Source organism: Pyrus communis, chromosome 9 (genome assembly GCF_963583255.1).
Source record: "Pyrus communis chromosome 9, drPyrComm1.1, whole genome shotgun sequence".
NCBI lineage: Eukaryota > Viridiplantae > Streptophyta > Magnoliopsida > Rosales > Rosaceae > Pyrus > Pyrus communis.
In genome coordinates, this window is record NC_084811.1 from 697439 (window position 1) to 719850 (window position 22412).

The window sequence follows — 22412 nt, forward strand, 5'->3', positions numbered from 1 at the left end:
TTACAAAACTGTGTGTAAACCCATGTTTTTGTAACTATTGCAATTTTTTTTTTTTAATTTTCTAGAAGTATCTTCTTTGAGCATCAAGGAAAAATTTATAAGGCGTTTGGAAGTGATTTTATGATTTGTTGAGTAATAAATGTATATTTAGTAGAATATTAAGGCTAAAAACTAATTTTGCGAGAATCAAAGAAAAACTAAAAGGGTTTTTAAGTGGTTTTACGATAATTGAGAAACAAATGTAGATTGCACAGAGCGGTGACATGAAAAGGATTATAACTTACCTCCGCGCTCTTACATTCACGAGTTTTACGTATGGAGTTGCCAAGTTGAATAGATGGATCAACATAGTCTTGTATATTAGCTTGTAGAACAATTTACTCTGTCAACCAGTAAAACCAATTGGAAACAGATATAGCTAGCTCGAGAGAAGAATAACCTGTAATATCAGCTTACATTCTGCAAAAATAAATAAATTACAATATGGTATAAAATATAAACAAGAAGCAAGAAGCTGACCGTTTCATAACACTCAACTATCTTAGCTTCCTCAGCGGAAGAGTTTTTCCAAACAGTTTTCCTACTTCACCAGCTTCCATTTTTAGCTCGCTCAGCAGATCCATCTCTTCTTTCGAAAGACCTCTCAAGAAATTCTCCTCGTCTTGTTTAAGCACGTTAAACCCTTCCAGTAACTTTTGAAACAATGTCAACTCAGTTTGTTCAACCTTTTCAACTTCCCCTTCTATCTGTTTAACTTCCTCTATAATGGTCCTTTCCCCTTCTTCAATTGTCTTTTCCAACCTCTCTACGAGCGGAGGCTCAGGTCCACAAGTATTGTCTGTTCGGATAAACTTGCTGAAGTCCCTTCCCACACTTTTAGCTGCTCTTTCAAGTTCGGGAACAATGCTTTCTGGCAAAACTGAACTCCTTGTGTATACAACAGCACCACCATATCCATCCCATGCGTCATTTCTTCCACGGTAGTACACAAAAATGTAATCTTCCGGTGTGTTTTCTATCTTAGACGATAGAATATACCTGCATAAGTCATACATGTGTTCTCACAAGGTTTTTGGGTTTATGCAGAAACCAAATGAGAAACAAAACCGCCACATAAATGGATGGAAGCATGAGAAATCCAACAGGAACAAGATAAGAAGGTATAGACGTGACGTGAATTACCAGTCATCTTGATAGTGAAGATATTCATTGTCGTGATTGTATAGAATGCCGGGCTGGTTTGGGTCTTGCACGAATTTCTGCACAGCTGATCGAGTGAAAAAGCCACCATCTGGGGTTTTTATTCTCCAGGACAAGTTCCCTACAAGTTTGCTAGATTCTGTATGGAATTCATGCAATTGGCAATCAAATACATCGAAGGTAGGATTCAAGCCACTTGTAATGAACCACTTTCCGTTGAACTTCGACATATCAAAGCTTTTAACAAGAGCAGCAGGATCTGGTATAGGAAATTCTCCCACATCAGATTTCATAGGTACGCACTTCTTTCGCGACACTGCACATTCATTAAATTCATCTACGACTTTGTTTTCAAACAGGTCACCACATTTAATCTGCAAAAATGAGGAAGATAAATAGAATTAACGACACCAGAATTCTCTCCTGTATAAACTTTATCACCGCTGAAACTGAGAGAGAGAGACTAGCCTGGCATTCAGTCTCATCTGGTCGATTATTGCAAGTTTGCAAACAAGCAATATTGGCAGCACATGATGGGTTTCCGATGCACTTCGCAAGTTCTACCCTGACATGAATAGGTGTTCCAGTAATCCAATTAAGGACAAAGGCTAAAGTTTTTCAGTGTCCACACAAGAGAAAAACCGTAACACATGCATAGTGAACATGTAATTTAGAAATCCACTTGTTTCCGTTTCCTTATGTCTTATGATAAGCCAAAACCTAAACCAACATTTATTGAAAAAAATAAAGCTTTATTCCATTTTATGGACTTTTGAGTAACAAACTAAACAATTTGACTGGCGGATCTGCATAACACACTCAACTACAGAAAATCCGGATATATAATAGAAAACAAGAAGCGAGGAAGAAATCATGTTAAAGATACGACTAAAAGATCAAACTTGTTTGAATGAATTACCTGCATTCCTTAAGTAAGCAGGCACAAGTTTTGAGAGCATCGACAGCATTGGCTGATGGCATGACCATGAAAGTGCATAACAGTAAAACAGCTACTTTCATGAAATGTAACTGGCTCCACTCTTTAATAACACTCAGTACTTCTTCAATCATCAAATCAATCGCGCGTCCCATCTGCAAAGAGGAAGCAAAAAGAGAAAAAGACGTCAATCATCACTCAACTCTGCATAAAGAAACCAGGACTGCAGATATATTGCATGAGTTACCTCGGGCTCACTAGTTTTAGTGCTTCGTTCTGAGAAAGCCTCCTCCGTCCTGCTAGAGAGCAGCGAAGAACGCTTTGAACCCAAACCAGAAAAGTTTCTTTTAGCACTAATGAATTGGCAGTATCTTGATTTTCTTCTCTGGGTGGAAAATTTCACAACCACATGAAAACCAACCATCCTTCCCTTCTGAAGCCTTTCATCACTTTTAAGTCCCAACCTAATACAAGCATTTCCTATACTATCTTTATGGGACAGGAAGACCGAACGTCCAGCGAACGCCATGCTTCAGAATCTTTTACTTCTAATTCTGGCCTGCACACAGTTTATTATATCAGAGGTATTTTTCCCCTTTCCCCGGAATGTAAATAATCAGAAATCCATTCCCTTCAAAAATGTTATGACAGCCTTTCGTTTGCTTCTCCTTCACAGAAGTTAAATGCCCTCATACATTTATTTGGCCTAATTCTTGTGATAAATTTTATTCAACCTCAGATTATAAACGAAAACAGAGATTTACGGCAGTTCAATTCGGTATCCACTCTCAAGACTACATATACAATTCGAATTTTGAATTTCTAGTTTGGAAGAGGGACTTTATGCAAAGTTCTAAGGAACTCCAGACGAAATTTTTGAAAATGCACTACAAAAACACTACCAATTAACTACTCAAGCTCTACAAATTTAAAACACTATAAAGACGCAAGCAAAGGAGTTTCGAATGGCACCACGAAAGATGTTATTTCAAAGTTTGCTAGTCATTTTCAAGTCCCTTGATCTCAAACACGAACTGATGGCAAAAACGACGTATTTATGTAGTTACAAGATAAAAAGTTAGAGACTTGGCTGCCCAGGGAGTTCCATTAAAACTACATGAAGATTGCACGGAGACCCAAAATCTGATCTTTTTTCACTACCCAAAAGCTGAAATTTTGCACTACCTAAAAGCTGAATTTTAGTTGAATTTCTAAAATACCCGAAGGAACAGAAAAAAAAAAATTTGGAAGAACTTAGCTAATACAATTGGTATGGAATTTATACAATGTATAATTCTAAGTAGCTTTAATGAATTAATCTTGCAAAAAATGAACACACATATAATATATATATATATATATATATAGAGAGAGAGAGAGAGAGAGAGAGAGAGAGAGAGAGAGAAAGAGAGTACCTTGTGGTGTATTGGTGGAGAAGATGATGGGCATGGCAATTGGCAGCCGCTAGCTTATTTATCTGCTTTGCAGTAAAGTAGGTGCAGACAGTCGACAACTAAGCAAAATGGAGAAAGAGAAGAATGGAAGAGAAGAGGGCGCCAAATTTTAGTTGGGTTGGGCGGATAAGAGTGGCCCAACGTGTGGAAACCAGGGCTGTAACGTATTCCAATTTCCAAGTGGCTTTTGTTTTTTGTTTTCATTTTTTTTAATTATCTATTTTTTATGAATTTTATAATATACTCTATTTTGTATACAATCCTTAACTCTCAATACAAAATATCTATTTGGCAGAACGGTTTAAAAAAAAAAAAATTATTATCAAGGGAGGAAGAGTTCGTAATTATTACAATAATTCAAGAGAGGTGAGAGTTTCAAAATCGGGACTTATGAGTGGGAACTCAGCTCTCTATCCACTAAGATATTGGACAAATGCAAACAAAAAGAGATATTAACTCCAAAAGATTATATTAACTCAAATAATTGTCTCAATTTAATCACCACAAGAGTTTTGTAGTATAGAGCTGCTCAAGAATTCTGAATCGAAGAGATTTTATTTTCATATTAAGAAAAAAAAAATTAGAAAATTGAAGAAAACAAAAAGAAGATCAGCTATCGTTTGGGATGTGCTTTTCCAGAAAATGTTTCTACGAACTGTACAACCACCCCTAAATTATTATTTTCCCAAATGCAGTCGAAAACACTGTTTGCAAAACCAAGGCTCATGATCATCCTCCATAGTATGGGAACCAAGGCCCATGATTATCATTGGCCCATATGTTATTACAAAATTGATTAAGCTTTTCTTTTTTTTTTCCTAAATTTTATCGAAAACAAATAAAGGTGGAGCTTTTCAAGAATCATGAGAGGGCGATGAAGAAGAGGATTATGGAGAGAAATCTAGAGAAGCGCGGATGGTTTAAGTAATTAATTTAATAATGTATGGAAATCATCCATTATGTCCCTTTTATAATTTCTTAGTCTACATCTTAGAAATTGGATTATGAAGAAAGAAAATAGATTAGTTTAAAGAAGAATAGACCAAATGATAGCAACTTTATTATAATATTAAGACTGGAAAAAATGTTAAAGAGACATTCGAGGTAACATTCAAGAGGTCCTCAATTCAAAAAAATTTTAACAAAACATAAATGGCCAACTTACCCAAACTAATTGTCACCGTACAGGTGGATTGGAGGGCAAGACATGTCCGAGAATAAACAAAAGTTAGGGTATGGTGTTTCTCCTTTACACTTAAGTTTGAATACTCTTTTTGTAGTTGTCACATATCGCTTGTGTTAAAAAATAGTATCATATCTAGTAATCAAGTTTAGCTAAATTGGTTAGAGTAGTATGATTCCCTTTTATACTCAAGTTTGAATTCTCTTTACGTAGTTTAGGTAAATTTAAGGTAAAATGTCTCTTCTGTAGTTAAGATAAATTAAGTGTAAAATATCACTATTGTCCAAAAATTAGTATTTTCGCACTGTAGGGGATTTACCAGACATAATAAGCACCAAAAAAAATGCCAAATAACAGATAAGCTTTTGTTATAAGATAAGATGATGTTGTAAAAAAAGATATTAATTTGTAGTTTTGTACAGGTACATATATATGTGGCGATGTGAATGAAGATTAGATGATTGATTCAACATTTTAATAAGCATATGCATTTGGAGCCACTTCACAAGTGGATGTTATTTTAATTACGACTTAATTAACATCCCTTAATTATGGTTTATGTACATGATCAAAGCCACCGGAAATTTCAAGGTTGTAAGAGCAGCTGGCTGTCTCAGAACCAAAACTAGCAGAAACAAAGAATATCCCTATTCGTTTTTCGATGTCGACGAGGAAGGCTATGGTTTCTATAAGTATTCAGTTCCACTCTTGCCTTGGAAAACTTTCGGCTACATTGTAAATCTTTCACAAAACATAATTTTCTTTGCTTAATTCCTCGTGGGATTGGTGTAGGACTTGTAAAAAATTAATATGACAGCAAGAAACTTTTCTTACAAGCTTAACATCTTACTCGTTGTCGGTTATTTTATTTTAACTTTTGCAGATGATTTATCTTCACCAGATGATCACTCAGGTAAATATTTATTTTATTATTTTTAATAACTGTCGTGAGAGTTGAACTCGTAGCTCCTCCAACAAAGGAGAGACTTGGTTCCATTAAACCAAAGGATCGTGTGCTTATTTTTGGTAAATTAGTCCTCTAGGGAGGCATAGTGTCTTCTAGTTTATTAAATTTTAGTTTGTTTTTTCTTTCCCTTTTGCTGGCCAACATTTTTTAATTAATGACATGTAACATGAACTGGGGTAATGATTTAATGACTGATGATAGCCAGATAAATAAATCGAAATATATATGTCATTGAAATGGAAATTGCTTAGCTCCTTACATGCAATCATTTTTCTTTTTGTGTCGTTAGACTAATTTCATTGGGTAATGAGAAACAACTCTTTACATGCAAGGAGCCAATTAATATTTATTTAACACTAGATGGTTATCTACTACTTTGCGGCCCTTGTGTCTAGCTAGGAGGATTTATGATTGTTTGAATTATAGATGCAAAAATTTGGAACACAAATGCTTATAAGATTTCATATATGCATGACTTCTTGTAGGAGGCTGTGTGTTAAACTTCACATCCATTCCATTCCAACCAACTGGGGAGTGCCTCTCTCACGTAGGACATAAAATAAACGTTTGGGGAAGCTACAGCACAAGCCCGTGCTGTCAAAAAGTCCTCACCACCATGTCCGAAGCCTTAGCCATTCACGCAGTCAAGACTCAGGGCAGTGCCAGTGTCTTTCTTCCAGAACAAGAATGGAAAAACTGCAGCGGCCCTTTTCAGAAGGAGCGAGACGTGTCTGCGAAAAACTGTCATTTTGATGGCCTTTACTATGGTAGCAGCGCGTGCTCGAACACAACTCTTGCATCCATCAAGAAAGAGCAGGCCTTCCAAAACGCGATAAGTAATTGCTCAAACCTTAGCAATGCATTTGAGGATGTTTGCGGCAATTGCAGCAAGGCGGTATTAGGCTTGAGGGACGATTTGCTGAATGCATATGAAGTGAAGGATGGGAACGCAACTGAGACGGGCATATGTGGTATAGCAGCTGTTATTTCTGTTTTAGAAGAGAAGATGAACAATACCTTTTCAATCGACAATGACTTTATGTTGTGTATGTCTTTTTTAGACACCTTCGGTATGAAAACTACTTCAATGCCTCATGCTTGCTCAATTAACTTCCAATTTACTCAAGTGTTTTTATGATTCTATCTGCTTAATTAATTTTCTGTTTCTTGTGTTTTCGCTTTCGATCCATTGCAGAACCAGGCTACATCAAAATCAAATGTAAGTACAGCTAAAGTACTATTTCATTCTACTCTATTTGAGAAATTTGACAACCAAAAGTTCATGTTTCCTCAAAGAAATTAATCATTTAATCCATCAGATTCTTTGGCAGAAGCGATACTTTCCATCTTAATAGGCATCACCGCTGTGACACTGATCATCCTGCTGATAAAATTTGTTACCAAGAAGCAGCCTCAAAAACCAGTTCGCTCGGGACCGGTTACTACATGGTCTGGCCTGTACAGGTTCTCCAAGGCCGAGATTGAGAATGCCATTAATACTGAAAGAAAGGACCTTGGACGAGGAAGCGCTGGTCAAGTTTATAAAGGGGTTCTTCCGAGCGGGCAAGTTGTGGCCATTAAGCACATTAACAAGAGTAACACATCCGATTCATTTACTAGAGAAGTGGAAGGCCTTTCGAGGGTTCGACATCCAAACTTGGTTTGCCTCTTTGGTTGCTGCGTCGAAGATGGCGAACAATATCTTGTGTATGAATATTGCGCTAAAGGGAATCTAGCAAAACACCTCCTAAGTAATTCCTCTGATTCTTATCGATTTCTAGAACATATTTAATAAGTTAATCTTCTTGGAAATGCTTTTTCTTTAAGGATCACAAAAATAATTTCATTTATTGCGATCAGGAAACGATCCTGTCTTAACATGGGAAAGAAGAGTTAGGATTCTAAGAGATTGTGCACTTGCTTTGAGATATCTCCACCATTATATTGATGGATGCATTGTTCATAGAGATATTAAGGTAATAATTAAATGTGGAGAACGGATTCCCGCACACCCTTTGTCTTCTTTGGCACGTCTCTCTTTATTTGTATCTTAATTTTCATTTGATTTATTCAAAGACCAGGATAACAAAAAAAAAGGAAGGTATGCAAAAGGAGAAAAGTAATGTGCGGAAATCATTTCCTTTAAATTTGATTTGATTCTCCAATTAATTTTTCTTGAGTATATTGATGTTGATGCTTGTTTGCTGAATTTGTAGCTTACAAACATCCTTTTGACGGATAACTTGGAACCCAAGCTATCTGATTTCGGGCTGGCAAAGATGTTGGGTATGGAGGAGAGCAAAGTATTTACAGATGTTAGAGGAACCATAGGCTACATGGATCCAGAGTACATGACCAATGCCAAGTTAACCTGCGCGAGTGATGTCTACAGTTTCGGCATTGTTGCTCTGCAACTGCTATCGGGGCAAAAAGTATTTGAGCTGGATCTTGATGCTAGAGACCAACTAACAAGAAAGGTATATACACCAGTTTATTAGCGACGAGAGCTAGAGAAAGAGAATATAGATTGACAATTCTAGTTAATTTTTTTGCAGGCAAAGGATATAAGTATGAACAAACGCCCTCCTGAGGATCTTGAGGACCCAAGACTGAATGGAAATGTGAACAAGGCGGACTTTGAATCGATCCTTCAAGTTGCAGTACTTTGCGTTGCCAAATCAAGCAAAGGCCGCCCTACGATCGATCTTGTTTTCGAAGAGATGGACAAGGCTTGGAAGAACACTCTTGCTGACATGGTTAGGCCCCTCAAAATTTATAGCTCATTGGTACACATATATACATGTGCTGTATTGGTGACCAGTTTTCCTCTTTTCTCTGAGTGCAGAAGGCAAGGAATAAAGGGATAAGTTCATCAGCGACACCACCGTCTATGTCTTCCGAAGTGTTTTCAGTCTGACTTGCAATTATGATCTACAAAGTTTTTGGCTGTTGTGTGTAGGTCTTATTGCTGAAGAGTAAGATTGGAGTTAATTTTGGGTCTTTGACCGCGTTTGTTTGGTGTTTAGTTATCGGAAAATATGTACAAATAGAACTGGAGGACTTTAAACCATGGTTCATATACTGTTTAGTTTTCGTTTAATGTCCCTTTAGTTCCTTAATATTAAAAGTTTGTAAAAAGTTTCTATTTACGCATATTTCTTTTAATTAATAAGAAATAACGATGTAATTAATATAATCTAAGGTGTACCACTGCCTCTTGCTTAGTAGTTTCCGCTACGTACCTACAAATCATTGTGATGTGTGCATATTTATATCTCTTTATCCTCATTCCTTGTCATAAACGAGAAAGATATATATAATGCCTTTTCACAAATTAAAAGAAGAAAGATTTCCAAGCTGGTCACAGAGAACTCCTTGAACTTTGACAGCATATGAGCTATATTTTAAAATAATTGGACTTCATCATAAGAAAACAAGGAAACCGAACAAGGAAACTTTCAAGGGGATTTAATTCTGACCAGAAAAGTTGTACTTGCATCATCTCGTCTTGTGACTGGAATGTGAATACGAACCATTTTCTCGATGCGATAATTCTTGTTTTAATGTGTGGTCGAAATTGAAAGTTTAGCATGTTAGATAATTCTTGTTATATGAAAAAATAATATATAATTAATATATACAAGTTTCCACTTCTAATATTACTAAGGTCTTTTGTGATAAAACTTAACACTAAATAATAGATGGTTAAATTAAGACAATATCAGTGATATTTGTGGTGGACTTGCATGGGGCTATAAAGCTTATAATGGTATCAGAGCAGACTATTCTTTCGACACGTCATGGGCCCGATTTATTGGATTTGAATTTGCCTCCTTAAGTTGACATTTCAAAAGTTACGCTACTTCCAACTTAGGGATATTGAATGAATGGACCATCGAGCCTAAATGATAACCCGACTCTCAAAAAGTTGCATTAGCTCTAGTCCCTAAATGATGACCCGACTCTCAAAAAGTTGTGTTAGCTCCAGTATAATAATTTGACTAGTTCTCGATGTGGGAAATGGTTTCCCTTGTCATCTCTTGAGGGAGCATGTTAGAGAATAGGATCCCACATTGGTCCTACGACAAAAATGGTATACAATTAATATAAGAGAGTCTCCACCCCTAATATTACTAAGACCTTTTGTGATAAAACCCAACATCTAGTAATAGGTGGTTAACTTAAGACAATCAGTGATATTGGCGGTGGACCTTGCATGGACCCAAAGGTGGATTCACTCTTAGACCTGGGTGGTCTAGGAACACCCGAATGTCCGAAGAAGCGTCTATGATAACCTCTAAGGACCACCCAACAATGTGTACATGTGGCGGAAGAGAGAAAATCACCATGGCTCTATTGTTCTTAGACCTTGGTTACAACGAAGAAGAAAGACTTTTTCTCTCCATTTCCCACCTGACCAACTCTTTTTTTTTTTTTTTTTATAATTGTTGTCCAATTAGGTTGTTCAACCCTAGCATTGTAATTAGCAAACGGGTGGTGTATTACTCAACCAATATTTTTATATCATATGTTTCACACTGTTACTTTTAAAAAATTCCCTATAGATTCTTACGACATCTGAAAAGTATTTCGTAAAATACTATGAACTCGTAGTCGCTTGCACTTTCATCTCATACCATCAAATTCACTAAAATACTAAAACAAAAATTTTGATATTTTTGTATGTTATATGTTGAATAATAAACCTCAAATTCTCAATACAAGTACTGTAATAACCCGTCCCAGGATTTACGTAGAAAAATAGGTATTTTTGTATTTTCACTAAGTTTGGGGGATACTTTCCTTTTTAAAATTGTTTTTGATCCTTAATTGGTGAGCCCAAGGGGCCCACCCCCTGTTTTGTCCCCCGGTTCTTTCCCTTTCCCTTCTTTTCTTTTCTTTTTCTGAAAAGTCTCTCTTCTCTCTTCTCTCTTTCTTTCTCTCTGTCTTTCTCTCCCTCTCGGTGCTTCTTCCTCCGACAAGAACACACACACACACACACCCATGCCCACACCTATAGCTCTTTTCTAACCCTGTGGTTGTGTTTTGGACGTCAAACCACGAAGAAACCACCCCGGATACATTTCCCAGTTTTCCGGCGAGCACCGCTCCTTTCGAGGCAATTTCCGGCCAAACCACGGCGAGTTGGCCGGCGTGCGAGGTATCAATCTCTTCGTCTCGCTGAGTACTACAACTTTCCTTTTTGTTTCACCCAATTTCATTGAGTATTGAAGAAGTTATGCTCATTTGAATCTTACCCAGTTCCGGCGGACACCCGTGGCTTCCAGGCTGTTTTCCGGCCAACTCCGACCACGATGACGGGAACCAAGGGTATATTTCGATTCCTTACCTTCGGGGCTTCAATTTGGTATATTGAATGACATGTTTTGGTTGAGTTGTGAGCTCCAACGGAGCTTGGGAACTTTCCGGTCGAACTCCGGTGGTCTTCTCCGGGCACCCAGGCCTTCGGGCCATTCTGTTTCCCCGCGGGCCTTAGGCCTGACTTGGGTCTTTGGCCCAATACCCTTACCCTTTCCTTTTTTATTTTTAGTTATTTCATTTTAAAAACCCAAAAGGCCTTAGGGCCTTGGTTGCGGCCCAAACCCATTTCCCCTTTTTACCCAAACCCATTTTCTGTTAGCCCAAAACCCAAAACCCAAAAACCTGACCCGTGACCCATGACCCGCACCCGTAGACCTGACCCGTTGACTTTGACCCGGTCTGACCGTTGACCCGGTCAACGGTCAGCGTTGACTTTGACTTTGACCGGTCAACGGTCAACGTTGACTTGACCGTTGACTTTTTGGGTTTTCGTGCGGGACCCCTCCTAGGCTAATTTCGACGTCCTGAACCCGTTTCCGATGTCCGTTTTCCCAAATTCAATCGTTTGAGTAGAGTTTGACTAAATGTACCTTTTATGTGCTTAGGGGCGATTACCTGTGGCGTTTCCTTCTTCGCTAGATGGCGTGGCTTTTTGACGGCGAAGTACTGTGAGTGGACCCCTTCTAAAAATGCATGTTTTGATAGTAGAAATGCATACATGAAAAGCATGACTTTACGATTATGTTTTACGAACGTTTTACGAGATAACATGCTTACTGAGGCTAGTTTGAATTATTACTATTTTTCCTATAACCCATGTTCTTATAGCATATCTGATGGATGACGATATGATATTTAGAACATGTTTAGAACACCTCTTTATAGTATAGATGATGGATGACTTTATACTATGAAGTTGCTTTTCAATATATGTATGTTCACTGGTTTTGTACATTACCTAGTGGTCCTTTCCGCTACGGGACGTAGGGATGGATCCGGTCCGTCCCGGGCGACGGTTTGGTGTTGGCATAGGGCCTGGAGTGTGTTTTCCTCTGACTGTCTGCTCAGAGACGGGGAGCCGGCAAGGGGCCTGAAGTGCATTTTCCTCTGACTGTGTGCTCAGAGACGGGGAGCCGGCATGGGGCCTGAAGTGTTATATCGGACATTCACTAGTGATTATTATTTTATGCGAATTATGATTTGAGACATTGCACGACATGCTAGGTTTCGGAAAATCTATGTTTATCATTATATATGTGTTTTCATAAAACCTGAGGGTTAGTACGTTGATAACTGTTTTATTATATATATATCAACTTGGTCCACTCATGTTTGTTTTGCGCCCCCTTCAGGACTTAGAATCGAGGCATACAATCCCGACGTCCAGGCACTTCCGCATCGGCATCTTCGAGTCCTCTCGGTGTAGGACCCACTCCTTGGTTCATTCAAGTTTATATTATTTTCTTTAGTGTTCTAGATTAGAGGTGTGCTCTGAACACGGTCCTTATTTGCATATTCATTATTCTTTTATATTTATAAACCTTATTTATCCCTTGTTTTCAGCATTTGCACTCAATAAATGGCTTTCGTCACCCTCGGGTGTCGGCCAGCACGTGCCTACCTTGGTATTCGGGGAATATCGGGGTCGGGGCGTGTCAAGTACATATTTTTTTGTAAGTGTAAAAAGGCATTTACTAACTTGTATGATATATATTAAGTTTACTTAAATCGATCAAATATTATGGCAGCGTGAATATTAATCCTCATTTTGGATAAAACCTAGTTAGTACGTAGATGATGAGTGTGTGTGGTGCTTAGAATTCCACGCTAAGTGACCAAATGACAGAAAGATTCATGGGCAAACAGCCCAGTTATATATAGAAAGTGTTGTAAGAGCCGTCTCAGTGTTTAAATGGAAAATGGACAGAGGGATCATCTTGGTGTATTCAATGTTGCTTCTAAGAAAAGGTATCATGGACGGCCATTAATTAATTATGGTAATTGTTATTTAAGTACTGTAGTTTCATTTCTCTTAGTTTATCTTTGTGGTTTATTTTTTTGGAACTTGACTACGATACGTTTAGAGGAAATTGTAGCAATAATTCTTTAACTTTTAACTTAAGTAGAGCAATGATCTTTTTAATTAAAAATTCATGACTCTTGCCCCTTAACTCATCAAAATGTGCAGCTATGGTTTTTTTTTGTTAACTTCATTAGAGCTTCCGTTAAAGTGAGTCATATGTCATGCATACGAGGTTGAATCAAAATAGCAAATGTGGAGGACTAACTAAGAAAATTGTAGCAATGTTCCCTTAACTTTAAGGCCAATTTTTTTTTGTGGTCCTTGTGGTGACACACCACTTTCAATGTCACCATTGTGATGAAAAAGCTGTTAATTAAACTCTCGTGGTGAGCCTTATGGCAACATTCCTCTCCCCTTAACTCCTCAAGATGATATGTTTTGTTGGGGTCCCAATGCAAGTGGTAATTTCTCTATTAAGTCGGCAACTTGGATCCAAAATAGGAATATTAATAATAATAATGTTAGTGAGCTTCTTATAAAAATGTGGAAGCTTAAGCTCCCTCATAAAGTTAAGATGTTTAGTTGGCTGCTAATTTTAGGAAGATTGCATACAAGAGACAGATTATCTAGGTTTGTCAACAATATTCCATCCATCTGCCCTATGTGCAATGCTGAGGAAGAGAATAGAGCTCATTTATTCTTGAATTGTAACTTTGCAAGACTAATCTAGAATTGTCAAGCCATACCTAATTCCATAAGATTAAACCAAACTCTTCATTTTAATGAATGGCTTAATGATCTTACGGTTAAGGTTGATGCAGGTTCGTGTGACCTTGGTAAAGTTTTGTTCATTTGCTGGCAAATCTGGAAGGAAAGAAATCTGGTGGTATTTCAGAATAAAGTTCCAAACCATTTTTGGATTGTTAAGTCTGCTCTTAATCTTGGAAAGGAATTTATTGATGCTAATAGTGTAAGTCCCATGAGTAAAAGTGGTAGCAACCCATCCCAACATTCTTCTATCCGGTGGCGTCCTCCTAATGTGGGTTTTGTTAAACTCAACTTCGATGGGTGAACCTATTGCTGCAGGGACTAGGTTTACTGGCCAAAACACGATTTCTGTTACGGAGTGCCTTGCTTTGCATGATGGTCTTTGGTTGGCTAAAGCCACAGGATTGTCCCATATCATGGTGGAGAGTGATTCAAAATTGGTGATTGAGGCTATTAGAGGCAACTATAACCCTCCTTGGAGATTGAGGACCATTCTTGAAGACATTCGCTGGCTGGCTGAGTCGTTGTTGGAGATTTGCTAGAAACATGTCTTTAGGGAAACAAATTTTCTGATAGATACTATTACTAGAGTGGGTGTTTCGGTTGTTGACTTCTATGTTTGGGGTAAATCTCTTCATGTGGAAGCCCGTCAGGCGGTCCTTTTTTATTGTACCCAAACTAGTTGCCCTAGGGGCTTCTCTTTTTAATATTGTCTTTTTTCTATATATATATATATATATAGAGGGTTATTATAATTCTAAGAAGAATGCATGTTTAAGCCTTATAACATGTTTTTTAAAAAGTAGGGAATTTTCTGGTTTACTTTTGTAGTGAAAGTGTTGTAACAAAAAAAAAAAATCCGAATTGGTGTTCTTAATTCCAATCAATTAACTGAACCACATGGATAAAGTTAACAAAATGGACACTACAGAACCTAAATTAACATTTACAGTAAACTATAAGTACGAAGTTCGACTTTTGACCTAATTTGCGATGTCATTTAACGGCATTTCTCTTGTCTAACCTCGAACCGTTCCATCAACACCTCGCATTCGGATGATAATTATAGGATTATTTTAGTTAAAATGATCTCTGAGATTGACATAACTTTTTACTTTGATTTTTAACAATAAAAATCAATAGAAGTGATTCATGAGTTTGTTCATCATAAATCATTTTGGTCATTCTGTGAAAAATATATCAATATACTCATTAAATTGTCACTTGAACGATCATTTGATCAAATTTTTAATGGTATTTTGTCAAACCAATCCTTTCATATAACAAGAATATGGACAAATTTTTTACTAAATGATCAAAATAATTTATGATGAAAAAATTCATAAATTACTTCTACCGATTTTTATTATCACATATTAAAGTAAAGAGTACGTTAATTTCATGAATCATTTTAAGCTTAAAAACGACCAACCAATCAAGAAAGATGGTTCTTCAAAAAAAATCAAGAAAGATAAGTAATTCATGTACAATCCAATGATTCCAATCTTACCAAACCAGACAAATACTTTTACTTTTCTGCAACCACAAAAATATTCTACTTTCCGTTGTTAGTCGATTGTTAAAATTGGAACAGGATCCTCTTTTGAGTAGAGGGTAAGGATTTTCTTGATCAAGTTTATTAAGTCGTTGAAATTTTATATAATGATTACAAATAAAAGATTTGTCTAAAATTTATAATAATTGTAATTATTAGATAAAATTTTAACAATCTGATGAATTTGATAAGAAGAATCCTTACTTTTTGTTCAGGAGAGATCCTTATCCGTTAAAATTAGGGTTTTACTTTACATTGCCGGTAACGTCTCTTTAGTTGTCTCATCATAGATAAGTACTTTCTAGCTAGCTAGCTATTATCCAATATTTGCGTACAAAATGGGACATGTTCCCATCTCGTGTAACCATCCTAAAGTTCCTAACTTTAGTAAGCAGATGCAGAAGCAGGGAACCTTCAATAAATGGAGTATCTTATAATGAGAGAGGATCCTCGCCGGATTCTCTTTTTGAGAATTCTAATAATTCTCTAATCATATTCGTTAATCGTATATTGTGCGATCAGTTTTTGTCAGATATTGTTTATATTCAATTTTAAATAAAAATATTACAATAATTTTTTATCGCACGATATACGATGAACGAATATGATTAAAAGAAAGAATCTGGCGAGAATCCTTCTGACTTTAAATTGTATAGATTCACAATTAAAAAGTTTGTATTCCAGAATGGCAGATCACACTTCCCTAATCATTAAAATATAAAGATATTGAAATATAATTTTAGAAACAATGGTGCTATTAGAACACATTCTGTGCCTAGTGGACAAAATGTTAATAACTTGGATTTAATACCTTTTTTAATCTATGTGTTTTACTTGAAAATTTTAATTTAACCAATCTAGTAATTGTGTTTTAATATATTAATATTCTGTGTTTTTGTTTGTCTAATTAAAGTGTTATTGCGCAAGCAGGAATGGATAACAAAAAGATAAGGTTTATTTAAACTCAACATAATGACAAAAAGAACATAAAAAATCGAGCAACAACGGAATTAAGATGGTATTTAATTTCTATAAATTTAATTATTGAAGAATGTAAAAAAGTCACACATCTAATACTTGACAAAATAAATTATAAATTATATTGAGTAGTGTTACCTCTAATTACATGTTTGGGTAGCAAAAAGTTGAACTATACGGGAGGGGTGAGTATTTTGATTCCCACATGCATGAGTACTCAGCCATTTTTCCAAAAGTACTCAGCCATTGAATAGGATAACTCTGTAAACAAAACCTTGATGGATGGTGGACACGATGGGACATCACGATCATGAAACTCAACGCTTGGATTAATCTACGTAGCACGATAATAACTGGGCAGCTCATGGATGCCATGTGGTTTAGGATTTCCAGTTAGGTGCTTCAGTCACATATATAATAAATTAATATTATCATCGTATATAAGGTGTGACCGAGGATGGAAGTTTCATTTCAGGTTCAGTTAGTCACGTAATTGATGAGTTGCCTAACTTTTTTATTTCTATCTTGCTATAAAAGGGTACCCGAGAAATGGAATCCTTAAGCTTTTTGCAGTATCGAATTAACTACTGCAAGCAAAGGTGAAGAAAAAAGCTTCACAAAAAAAAAAAAAAAAAAAAAAAAAAACACTACAAGGTTAGAAAACATATTCTCCAGTCATCAGCTCATGATGCAGTTTTTGAATACTGAACAACTGGCTTTCATATTCGGTCTCTTAGGTTTGTAAAATATGTATATAGTATGTATCAGTTTTCTTTCTCTTCCGTTCACATGATTATATATAATTGAGGAGGTAATTAGTTAAAATGCTCACTCATACTTCATTCTTCTAAAAAAGTTCTTTAAAACATCTAAAATTTTCAAGTTGTTTTACGATATTGTTCATCATGTTATCTGATTCTAACATGACCTGAGATTATTTTTATCATTTCTCAGGTAACATTGTGTCATTTATGACGTTCTTGGCACCAATGTAAGACCCTTTAACATGAAATAATTAATTCACTACGTACTTAAATGTCCCTGTCCCTAATTCACATCTTTATGAATAAGTTGCATTACCCTAACACACACACTCTCTCTCTCTCTCTCTCTCTCTCTCTCTCTCTCTCTCTCTCTCTCTCTCTCTCTCTCTCTCTCTCTCTCTGTGCAGACCAACGTTTTACACAATATACAAGAAGAAATCATCGAAAGGGTTTCAATCCATACCTTATGTGATTGCCCTACTAAGTGCAACTTTATTGTTGTATTATGGAGTCCTCAAGACAAATGCTTATTTGATCATCAGCATCAACAGCATCGGAACCGTTATAGAAGTTACTTACCTGATCCTCTACATTGTATACGCATCCAAGAATGACAAGGTCAGACACACATTATGCATGGCTCTTTTTTTATTTTATGTTTTGTCAGGAAGTACTGAAGAAAACAGATATGTATGCTAGTTAATTTGGATATATAATTATACTTTGATCATGGCTCGCAGATTACTACATTGATTTGGATCCTGCTAGTAAATGTAGCCGCTTTAGGGTTGGTGGTGGCAGTCACCTTCTTCCTTCTTGGAGGGACAGTGCGCATAAGCACCGTTGGATGGATTTGTGCCGTGTTTAACATTGCTGTATTTGCTGCTCCTCTAAGCATTATGGTACTTATTAACTAGTTAATTAATTAATCTTTATTTTTCTTTAAATCTAGAATTACGGCAATCACTGTCATTTGACATGGATTTACATTCCTGCAGAGGCAAGTAATAAGAACCAAAAGTGTGGAATTCATGCCATTTTCTTTGTCCTTTTTCCTGACACTTTGTGCCACCATGTGGTTCTTCTACGGATTATTTACAAAGGATTACTACATTGCAGTAAGTACCAATTTCCAATTTCAATTCTTGGAATTTTCAGGCTACCTAACCCTTAATTGTCGAAATCTGACACGAATGGTTATCGGGTGAGAGCAGTTACCAAACGTATTAGGGTTTCTATTTGGCATTGCCCAAATGATCCTATACATGACATACAAGAATTCAGGAAACAATGTCGAAGAGAAAAGGGGTACTCAGGAGATGAAGAAGTTGAGCTCGACCAATCGTCCAAAGTTGGCGCGCAGCGTGAGCGAATATCCAAGATCAGATAAACTAAATCAGATTACGTATGTCTACGAAGCAAACGATGAACACGTATAGTTCCCACAGTTTAAGCTCAAGATTGAAGATTTGATAATCGAGCCTTAATTTTCTGTTAACGCATAGTGTATAATTCATATATAAACAGTAGATGGTAACAACTTTAGGAATAAAGCCTTGCTGTGTACATGCAATGGTTTTATTTGCAGTGGATATGTGATGACCTGGTTGTCTGCAATTCCAGAATTTTTCTATCCTGTGTCGTAAGAAAGCATCTGAGCCGAAGCATTTACCGGCAATGAAGTCATCGAATCGCAAAAATTTCATTAACTATATCAACAACGCGAGATACAAACAGAATTGCAAGAATTGTTAAAACAGTTACATATTATTCATCAAATGTGTCGAATGCTGAGACATAAAACTCAGGATATACACAGAAGTACACGTCGCATAGACAGTGATCACTGATTTACAACTTGCAATTTATCTTCACAGCTCAAGAAGTTATCCCATATCAACTGCATATCTTCCTTCAGTATCTCCGAAATTGAGCTGGCTTCGACATTCTCTTCCTGAAAATTGAAAGAAAAGGAGATTTCAGCACACGATAAACCTTCTGAAATAAATCTTCTATTTCAGCACATGAAAAAAATTGTCCCAGAGAAAAGGCAGCGTTTACCTGTAACTTTGACAGGACCTTTTTCAACATCAGACTTGTCTCCCAAGTAGCTTCTCCAGTTAAGGTTCTAAAATCAAATCGATCAGCATGTCTCACTTTCAGTCTTAGCGATGAATTTTTATACGTATTAGCTATCACGTGCCAAACCCCAACAACTTTGTATTTATCTCCAGAAGACTCCTTTCCCAGAGGCCATCTCAACCCACCCTTCACATCTGGATCTAGAATCGCCAAACTAATCAGATCCCTAATGCTTTGCATATCATCATCCTGAAATAGCAACAATTCATATGATCACAGAACCTCAATCCAAGCTGCATAAGTTCAGGTGTGCATCCAATATGGTTAAACCTCATCGTCCAGTTACATTTGCAGAAAATATCCTATTGTTTGTTTTGATTGTGGTTCCATGATAAATAGGTTATAAATAATTGCTTTTCTGAAACAAGAAGGAATAGAAACGTAAATTTATAAAGGACAGTGTGAAGCAGCTTACAGTCAGATCTGTTATGAGTCTCTTCGTGCATAGCATTAGTCTCAGGTCCAGATTCTTAGTAGTGCACGAAATGTCCACGACCATGTTACGCAGTTGATTCAGTTCAATCTAAAAGAAAGTTGGTATTGCAATGTAAGTCTTAGTAAACAAACTCTACGCCAAGCAACAGGGAAGAGTCCGGAAAACATTAATGACTTGGAAATGCTCCTTAGTCCTCACCAATTATTCCAAAAATTGGAGAGCTTAATCACATTCAGTGGTTGAACATTTAGTTATCTTATACTACGCTCATATTTTGCAGCATACTTTTTTTTATCTAAATTATCTAATCAATATCGTGGCAACTCAATCGTGATATTGATGCAACATATTGGTTTCATCAAATTTAGTTGGCATGAATTGGAAAACTTGCCTTGTAGAGTTGTAGCATTCCATGTTCTTTCATTACACGACACTTGCAGGAGAGAGTTGAATCTGGCCTCGTAGAATCAGACAACTATACAAGAAGAATATAAATGAGCAATTCAATGGCTAAAGTCAGAATTGTGGAAAACATGAACTAAGAACTTGGTAAGTTGACATGTCTAAAAGAAATACCTTTACTTGGTATACGTCTTTCTCCTCTTCGAAATCAACTCCAACTTTCGGGACAACCTCCTTTACAATCTTTTCCTTATATGAAACAGGGATGTTTGTGTGAAATGATTTCCTCAACTGTTTCAAGGTTTCAGCAGACAAATTTTTTGTGATAGATTCCATGTTAACTGACGGGCTCCTGATACAAAGATTTCAACAAAAAACTGTCTTTCATCTGCTCATTACAACTAAGGAGTAGTACAAAATTCTTTTCTGTTGTTACAAAACTGATGTGAAATATGAGAACAGTGATTGAGCATCGATACCAAAATATAACTGTATTAAGTATCGAAAACCAAGGGCAGAGTTATAGAATTGCTTCACTATCCAACTCGGCATCCTACCTCCTAAAGCTAAAATGCCAAATGTAACCCTTTATCATAGTATAGACTATTTGTTCTACTACAACCAGTATTCTGAGGCGGATAAAAGAATAACATATAGGTAAAAAGGATAATCACATGAAACAATCAACTAAATGAATAGCACAATAGGCTCAATAGCTAACCAATGAATCAGATAATAGAGAAATCTAACCTGCGAAAGAGTACTTTCCCCACTCTGGCAATCAAAGTAGGATTTACTTCTTTAAGTTTTGCGCACTTCATTTCATTCCTCACGTGTTTAAAAGAAGAAACTAAGTCTTCCAGCACATTTTCTGTTAGAGATTCCCCGGGGCTTCTTGGCAAATTCCATTTCACCTCGCCGCCTTCTGTCACATATCAACCATGAAAAACAAAACCAAACACATCCACAACCCAAGTAACAACACAAGTAACAACATACAAGATAAACGCACTAAAAGATATGTTAGAGTACTAACCAGTATCTAGACTAGTATTGATTAAAGCTAGACGGTTTTCTCCAACTTTCAGCTCAGTGGACTCCAAGCAAATGGGCTTAAGATTAACAAAAGACGGAAATTGGTTCTCCTCATCCAAACCAATGATCAGCCATCTCGATGTAGAATGGTCTGCATAAACTATTTTTCCAGTCCATTCCAAATTAGACTTATTATATGGCTTGACTTTGAAGTTTTTCTTGAATTGAGGAGCAAGCAGCTCTGGAGTCGGCAGTGGCCTCTCTGGTTCCTTCGAGTGCCGCTTGTGCGGAGGAATGTAAGCCATTACAACTACAACTTAAGCTTAAAAAAACACAACGATCAAAGTGAGGGCAACAGAAAAACGAAATGAAGAAAGGATTAAAAACAGAGTACTCGAATTTATGCAGCAAGAAGTGTTCTTTCTCATGTTTATTTACGAATATCAAGCTTATCTCTAAGTTTCTTGGTTAATTTAACTCTTTACTTCCAATTGGCTTCTGAGAAAATCAAACCTTTCATTTGTTTCGGAACAGTTACAAGAATTAAAAAGAAGGGTTGAGTTAATAAAGTAAGAATATGATTATGGTAGGGTTCTTTCCTAAAAAATTGATCAACTGGGTAATCATTATTTATCACTTTCTTGGAGCAAAACATATCTTGGAATTCATATGAACACAGAACAGAGAGTAGATATGATTCAAACCATCTATAAGTAGAGAGACAGAGAGAGAAGATGAAGGAGCTAAGCTTACCCAGTAATCACTACACAGAGGCAGACTGAAAGTTGAAATCTTGATGGAAGAGAAATTTGATGAAGATAAAGAAATTGGGGTGATCAACCACCACTTCTTTCACTGTATTTATATATTCTCACAGTCGGCATCGCCCTGTGAGGTTTTAAAGAAAATAGAAATGGAATGGAATTCGAAAGATCGCACCTTTACTCTTTTACACTTAAACCCATAAAAATAGATAAATTCCAACTTGCTAGAGGGTTTTTCTTCTTCTCTTGTCCTTTTAGAGACAACTTGCTGGGGGGTTATAAGTTTTTTGTTAACTTTTATCTTTTAATAATTTTTAATTTATTCGATTTGACAGTAAAAAATTAAGCAATGAGTGTAAGATATAAAAATATATGTATAAATAACATCATTCATGTTTATGACAAACCTTGCCAGGGTATTTTCTTTATCTTTTTGCTAATTAACCTCGCTGGAGGATTTTAAACTTTTACACCGCATAAAA

At 36.4% G+C, this 22412-nt stretch overlaps 4 protein-coding genes across 5 annotated transcripts; 2 read left to right on the forward strand and 2 right to left on the reverse strand.

Moving 5' to 3' along the window:
- Positions 1-393: 393 nt before the first annotated feature.
- LOC137745481 (violaxanthin de-epoxidase, chloroplastic) lies at positions 394-3677 on the reverse strand. The gene is made up of 6 exons (XM_068485437.1): positions 3553-3677; positions 2385-2696; positions 2120-2292; positions 1669-1765; positions 1183-1574; positions 394-1038 (listed from the first exon to the last, which is right to left on the reverse strand). The coding sequence occupies exons 2-6, from the start codon at positions 2664-2666 to the stop codon at positions 537-539; spliced, it is 1446 nt and encodes a 481-aa protein (XP_068341538.1). The 5' UTR covers positions 2667-2696; positions 3553-3677; the 3' UTR covers positions 394-536.
- A 1661-nt stretch (positions 3678-5338) lies between these two features.
- LOC137745372 (probable receptor-like protein kinase At5g18500) lies at positions 5339-8658 on the forward strand. The gene is made up of 9 exons (XM_068485319.1): positions 5339-5456; positions 5658-5687; positions 6227-6811; positions 6937-6960; positions 7061-7492; positions 7602-7717; positions 7958-8218; positions 8297-8497; positions 8587-8658. Exons 1-9 carry the CDS (start codon positions 5339-5341, stop codon positions 8656-8658), a joined length of 1839 nt encoding a protein of 612 aa, XP_068341420.1.
- An 8278-nt stretch (positions 8659-16936) lies between these two features.
- Positions 16937-18835, forward strand: LOC137745375 (bidirectional sugar transporter NEC1-like). Its single transcript, XM_068485323.1, has 5 exons — positions 16937-16986; positions 17559-17769; positions 17892-18053; positions 18150-18269; positions 18366-18835. Exons 1-5 carry the CDS (start codon positions 16937-16939, stop codon positions 18588-18590), a joined length of 768 nt encoding a protein of 255 aa, XP_068341424.1. The 3' UTR covers positions 18591-18835.
- Positions 18836-18871: 36 nt separating this feature from the next.
- LOC137745482 (uncharacterized) lies at positions 18872-22122 on the reverse strand. 2 transcript variants are annotated; one of them, XM_068485439.1, is made up of 8 exons: positions 21920-22122; positions 21168-21482; positions 20882-21056; positions 20306-20483; positions 20121-20204; positions 19709-19816; positions 19213-19482; positions 18872-19105 (listed from the first exon to the last, which is right to left on the reverse strand). In XM_068485439.1, the coding sequence occupies exons 2-8, from the start codon at positions 21469-21471 to the stop codon at positions 18995-18997; spliced, it is 1230 nt and encodes a 409-aa protein (XP_068341540.1). In that variant the 5' UTR covers positions 21472-21482; positions 21920-22122; the 3' UTR covers positions 18872-18994. The 2 variants fall into 2 exon arrangements, with proteins under 2 accessions (XP_068341540.1, XP_068341539.1); XM_068485438.1 differs by having other exon boundaries at positions 21168-21488; positions 21920-22121.
- Positions 22123-22412: the final 290 nt, after the last annotated feature.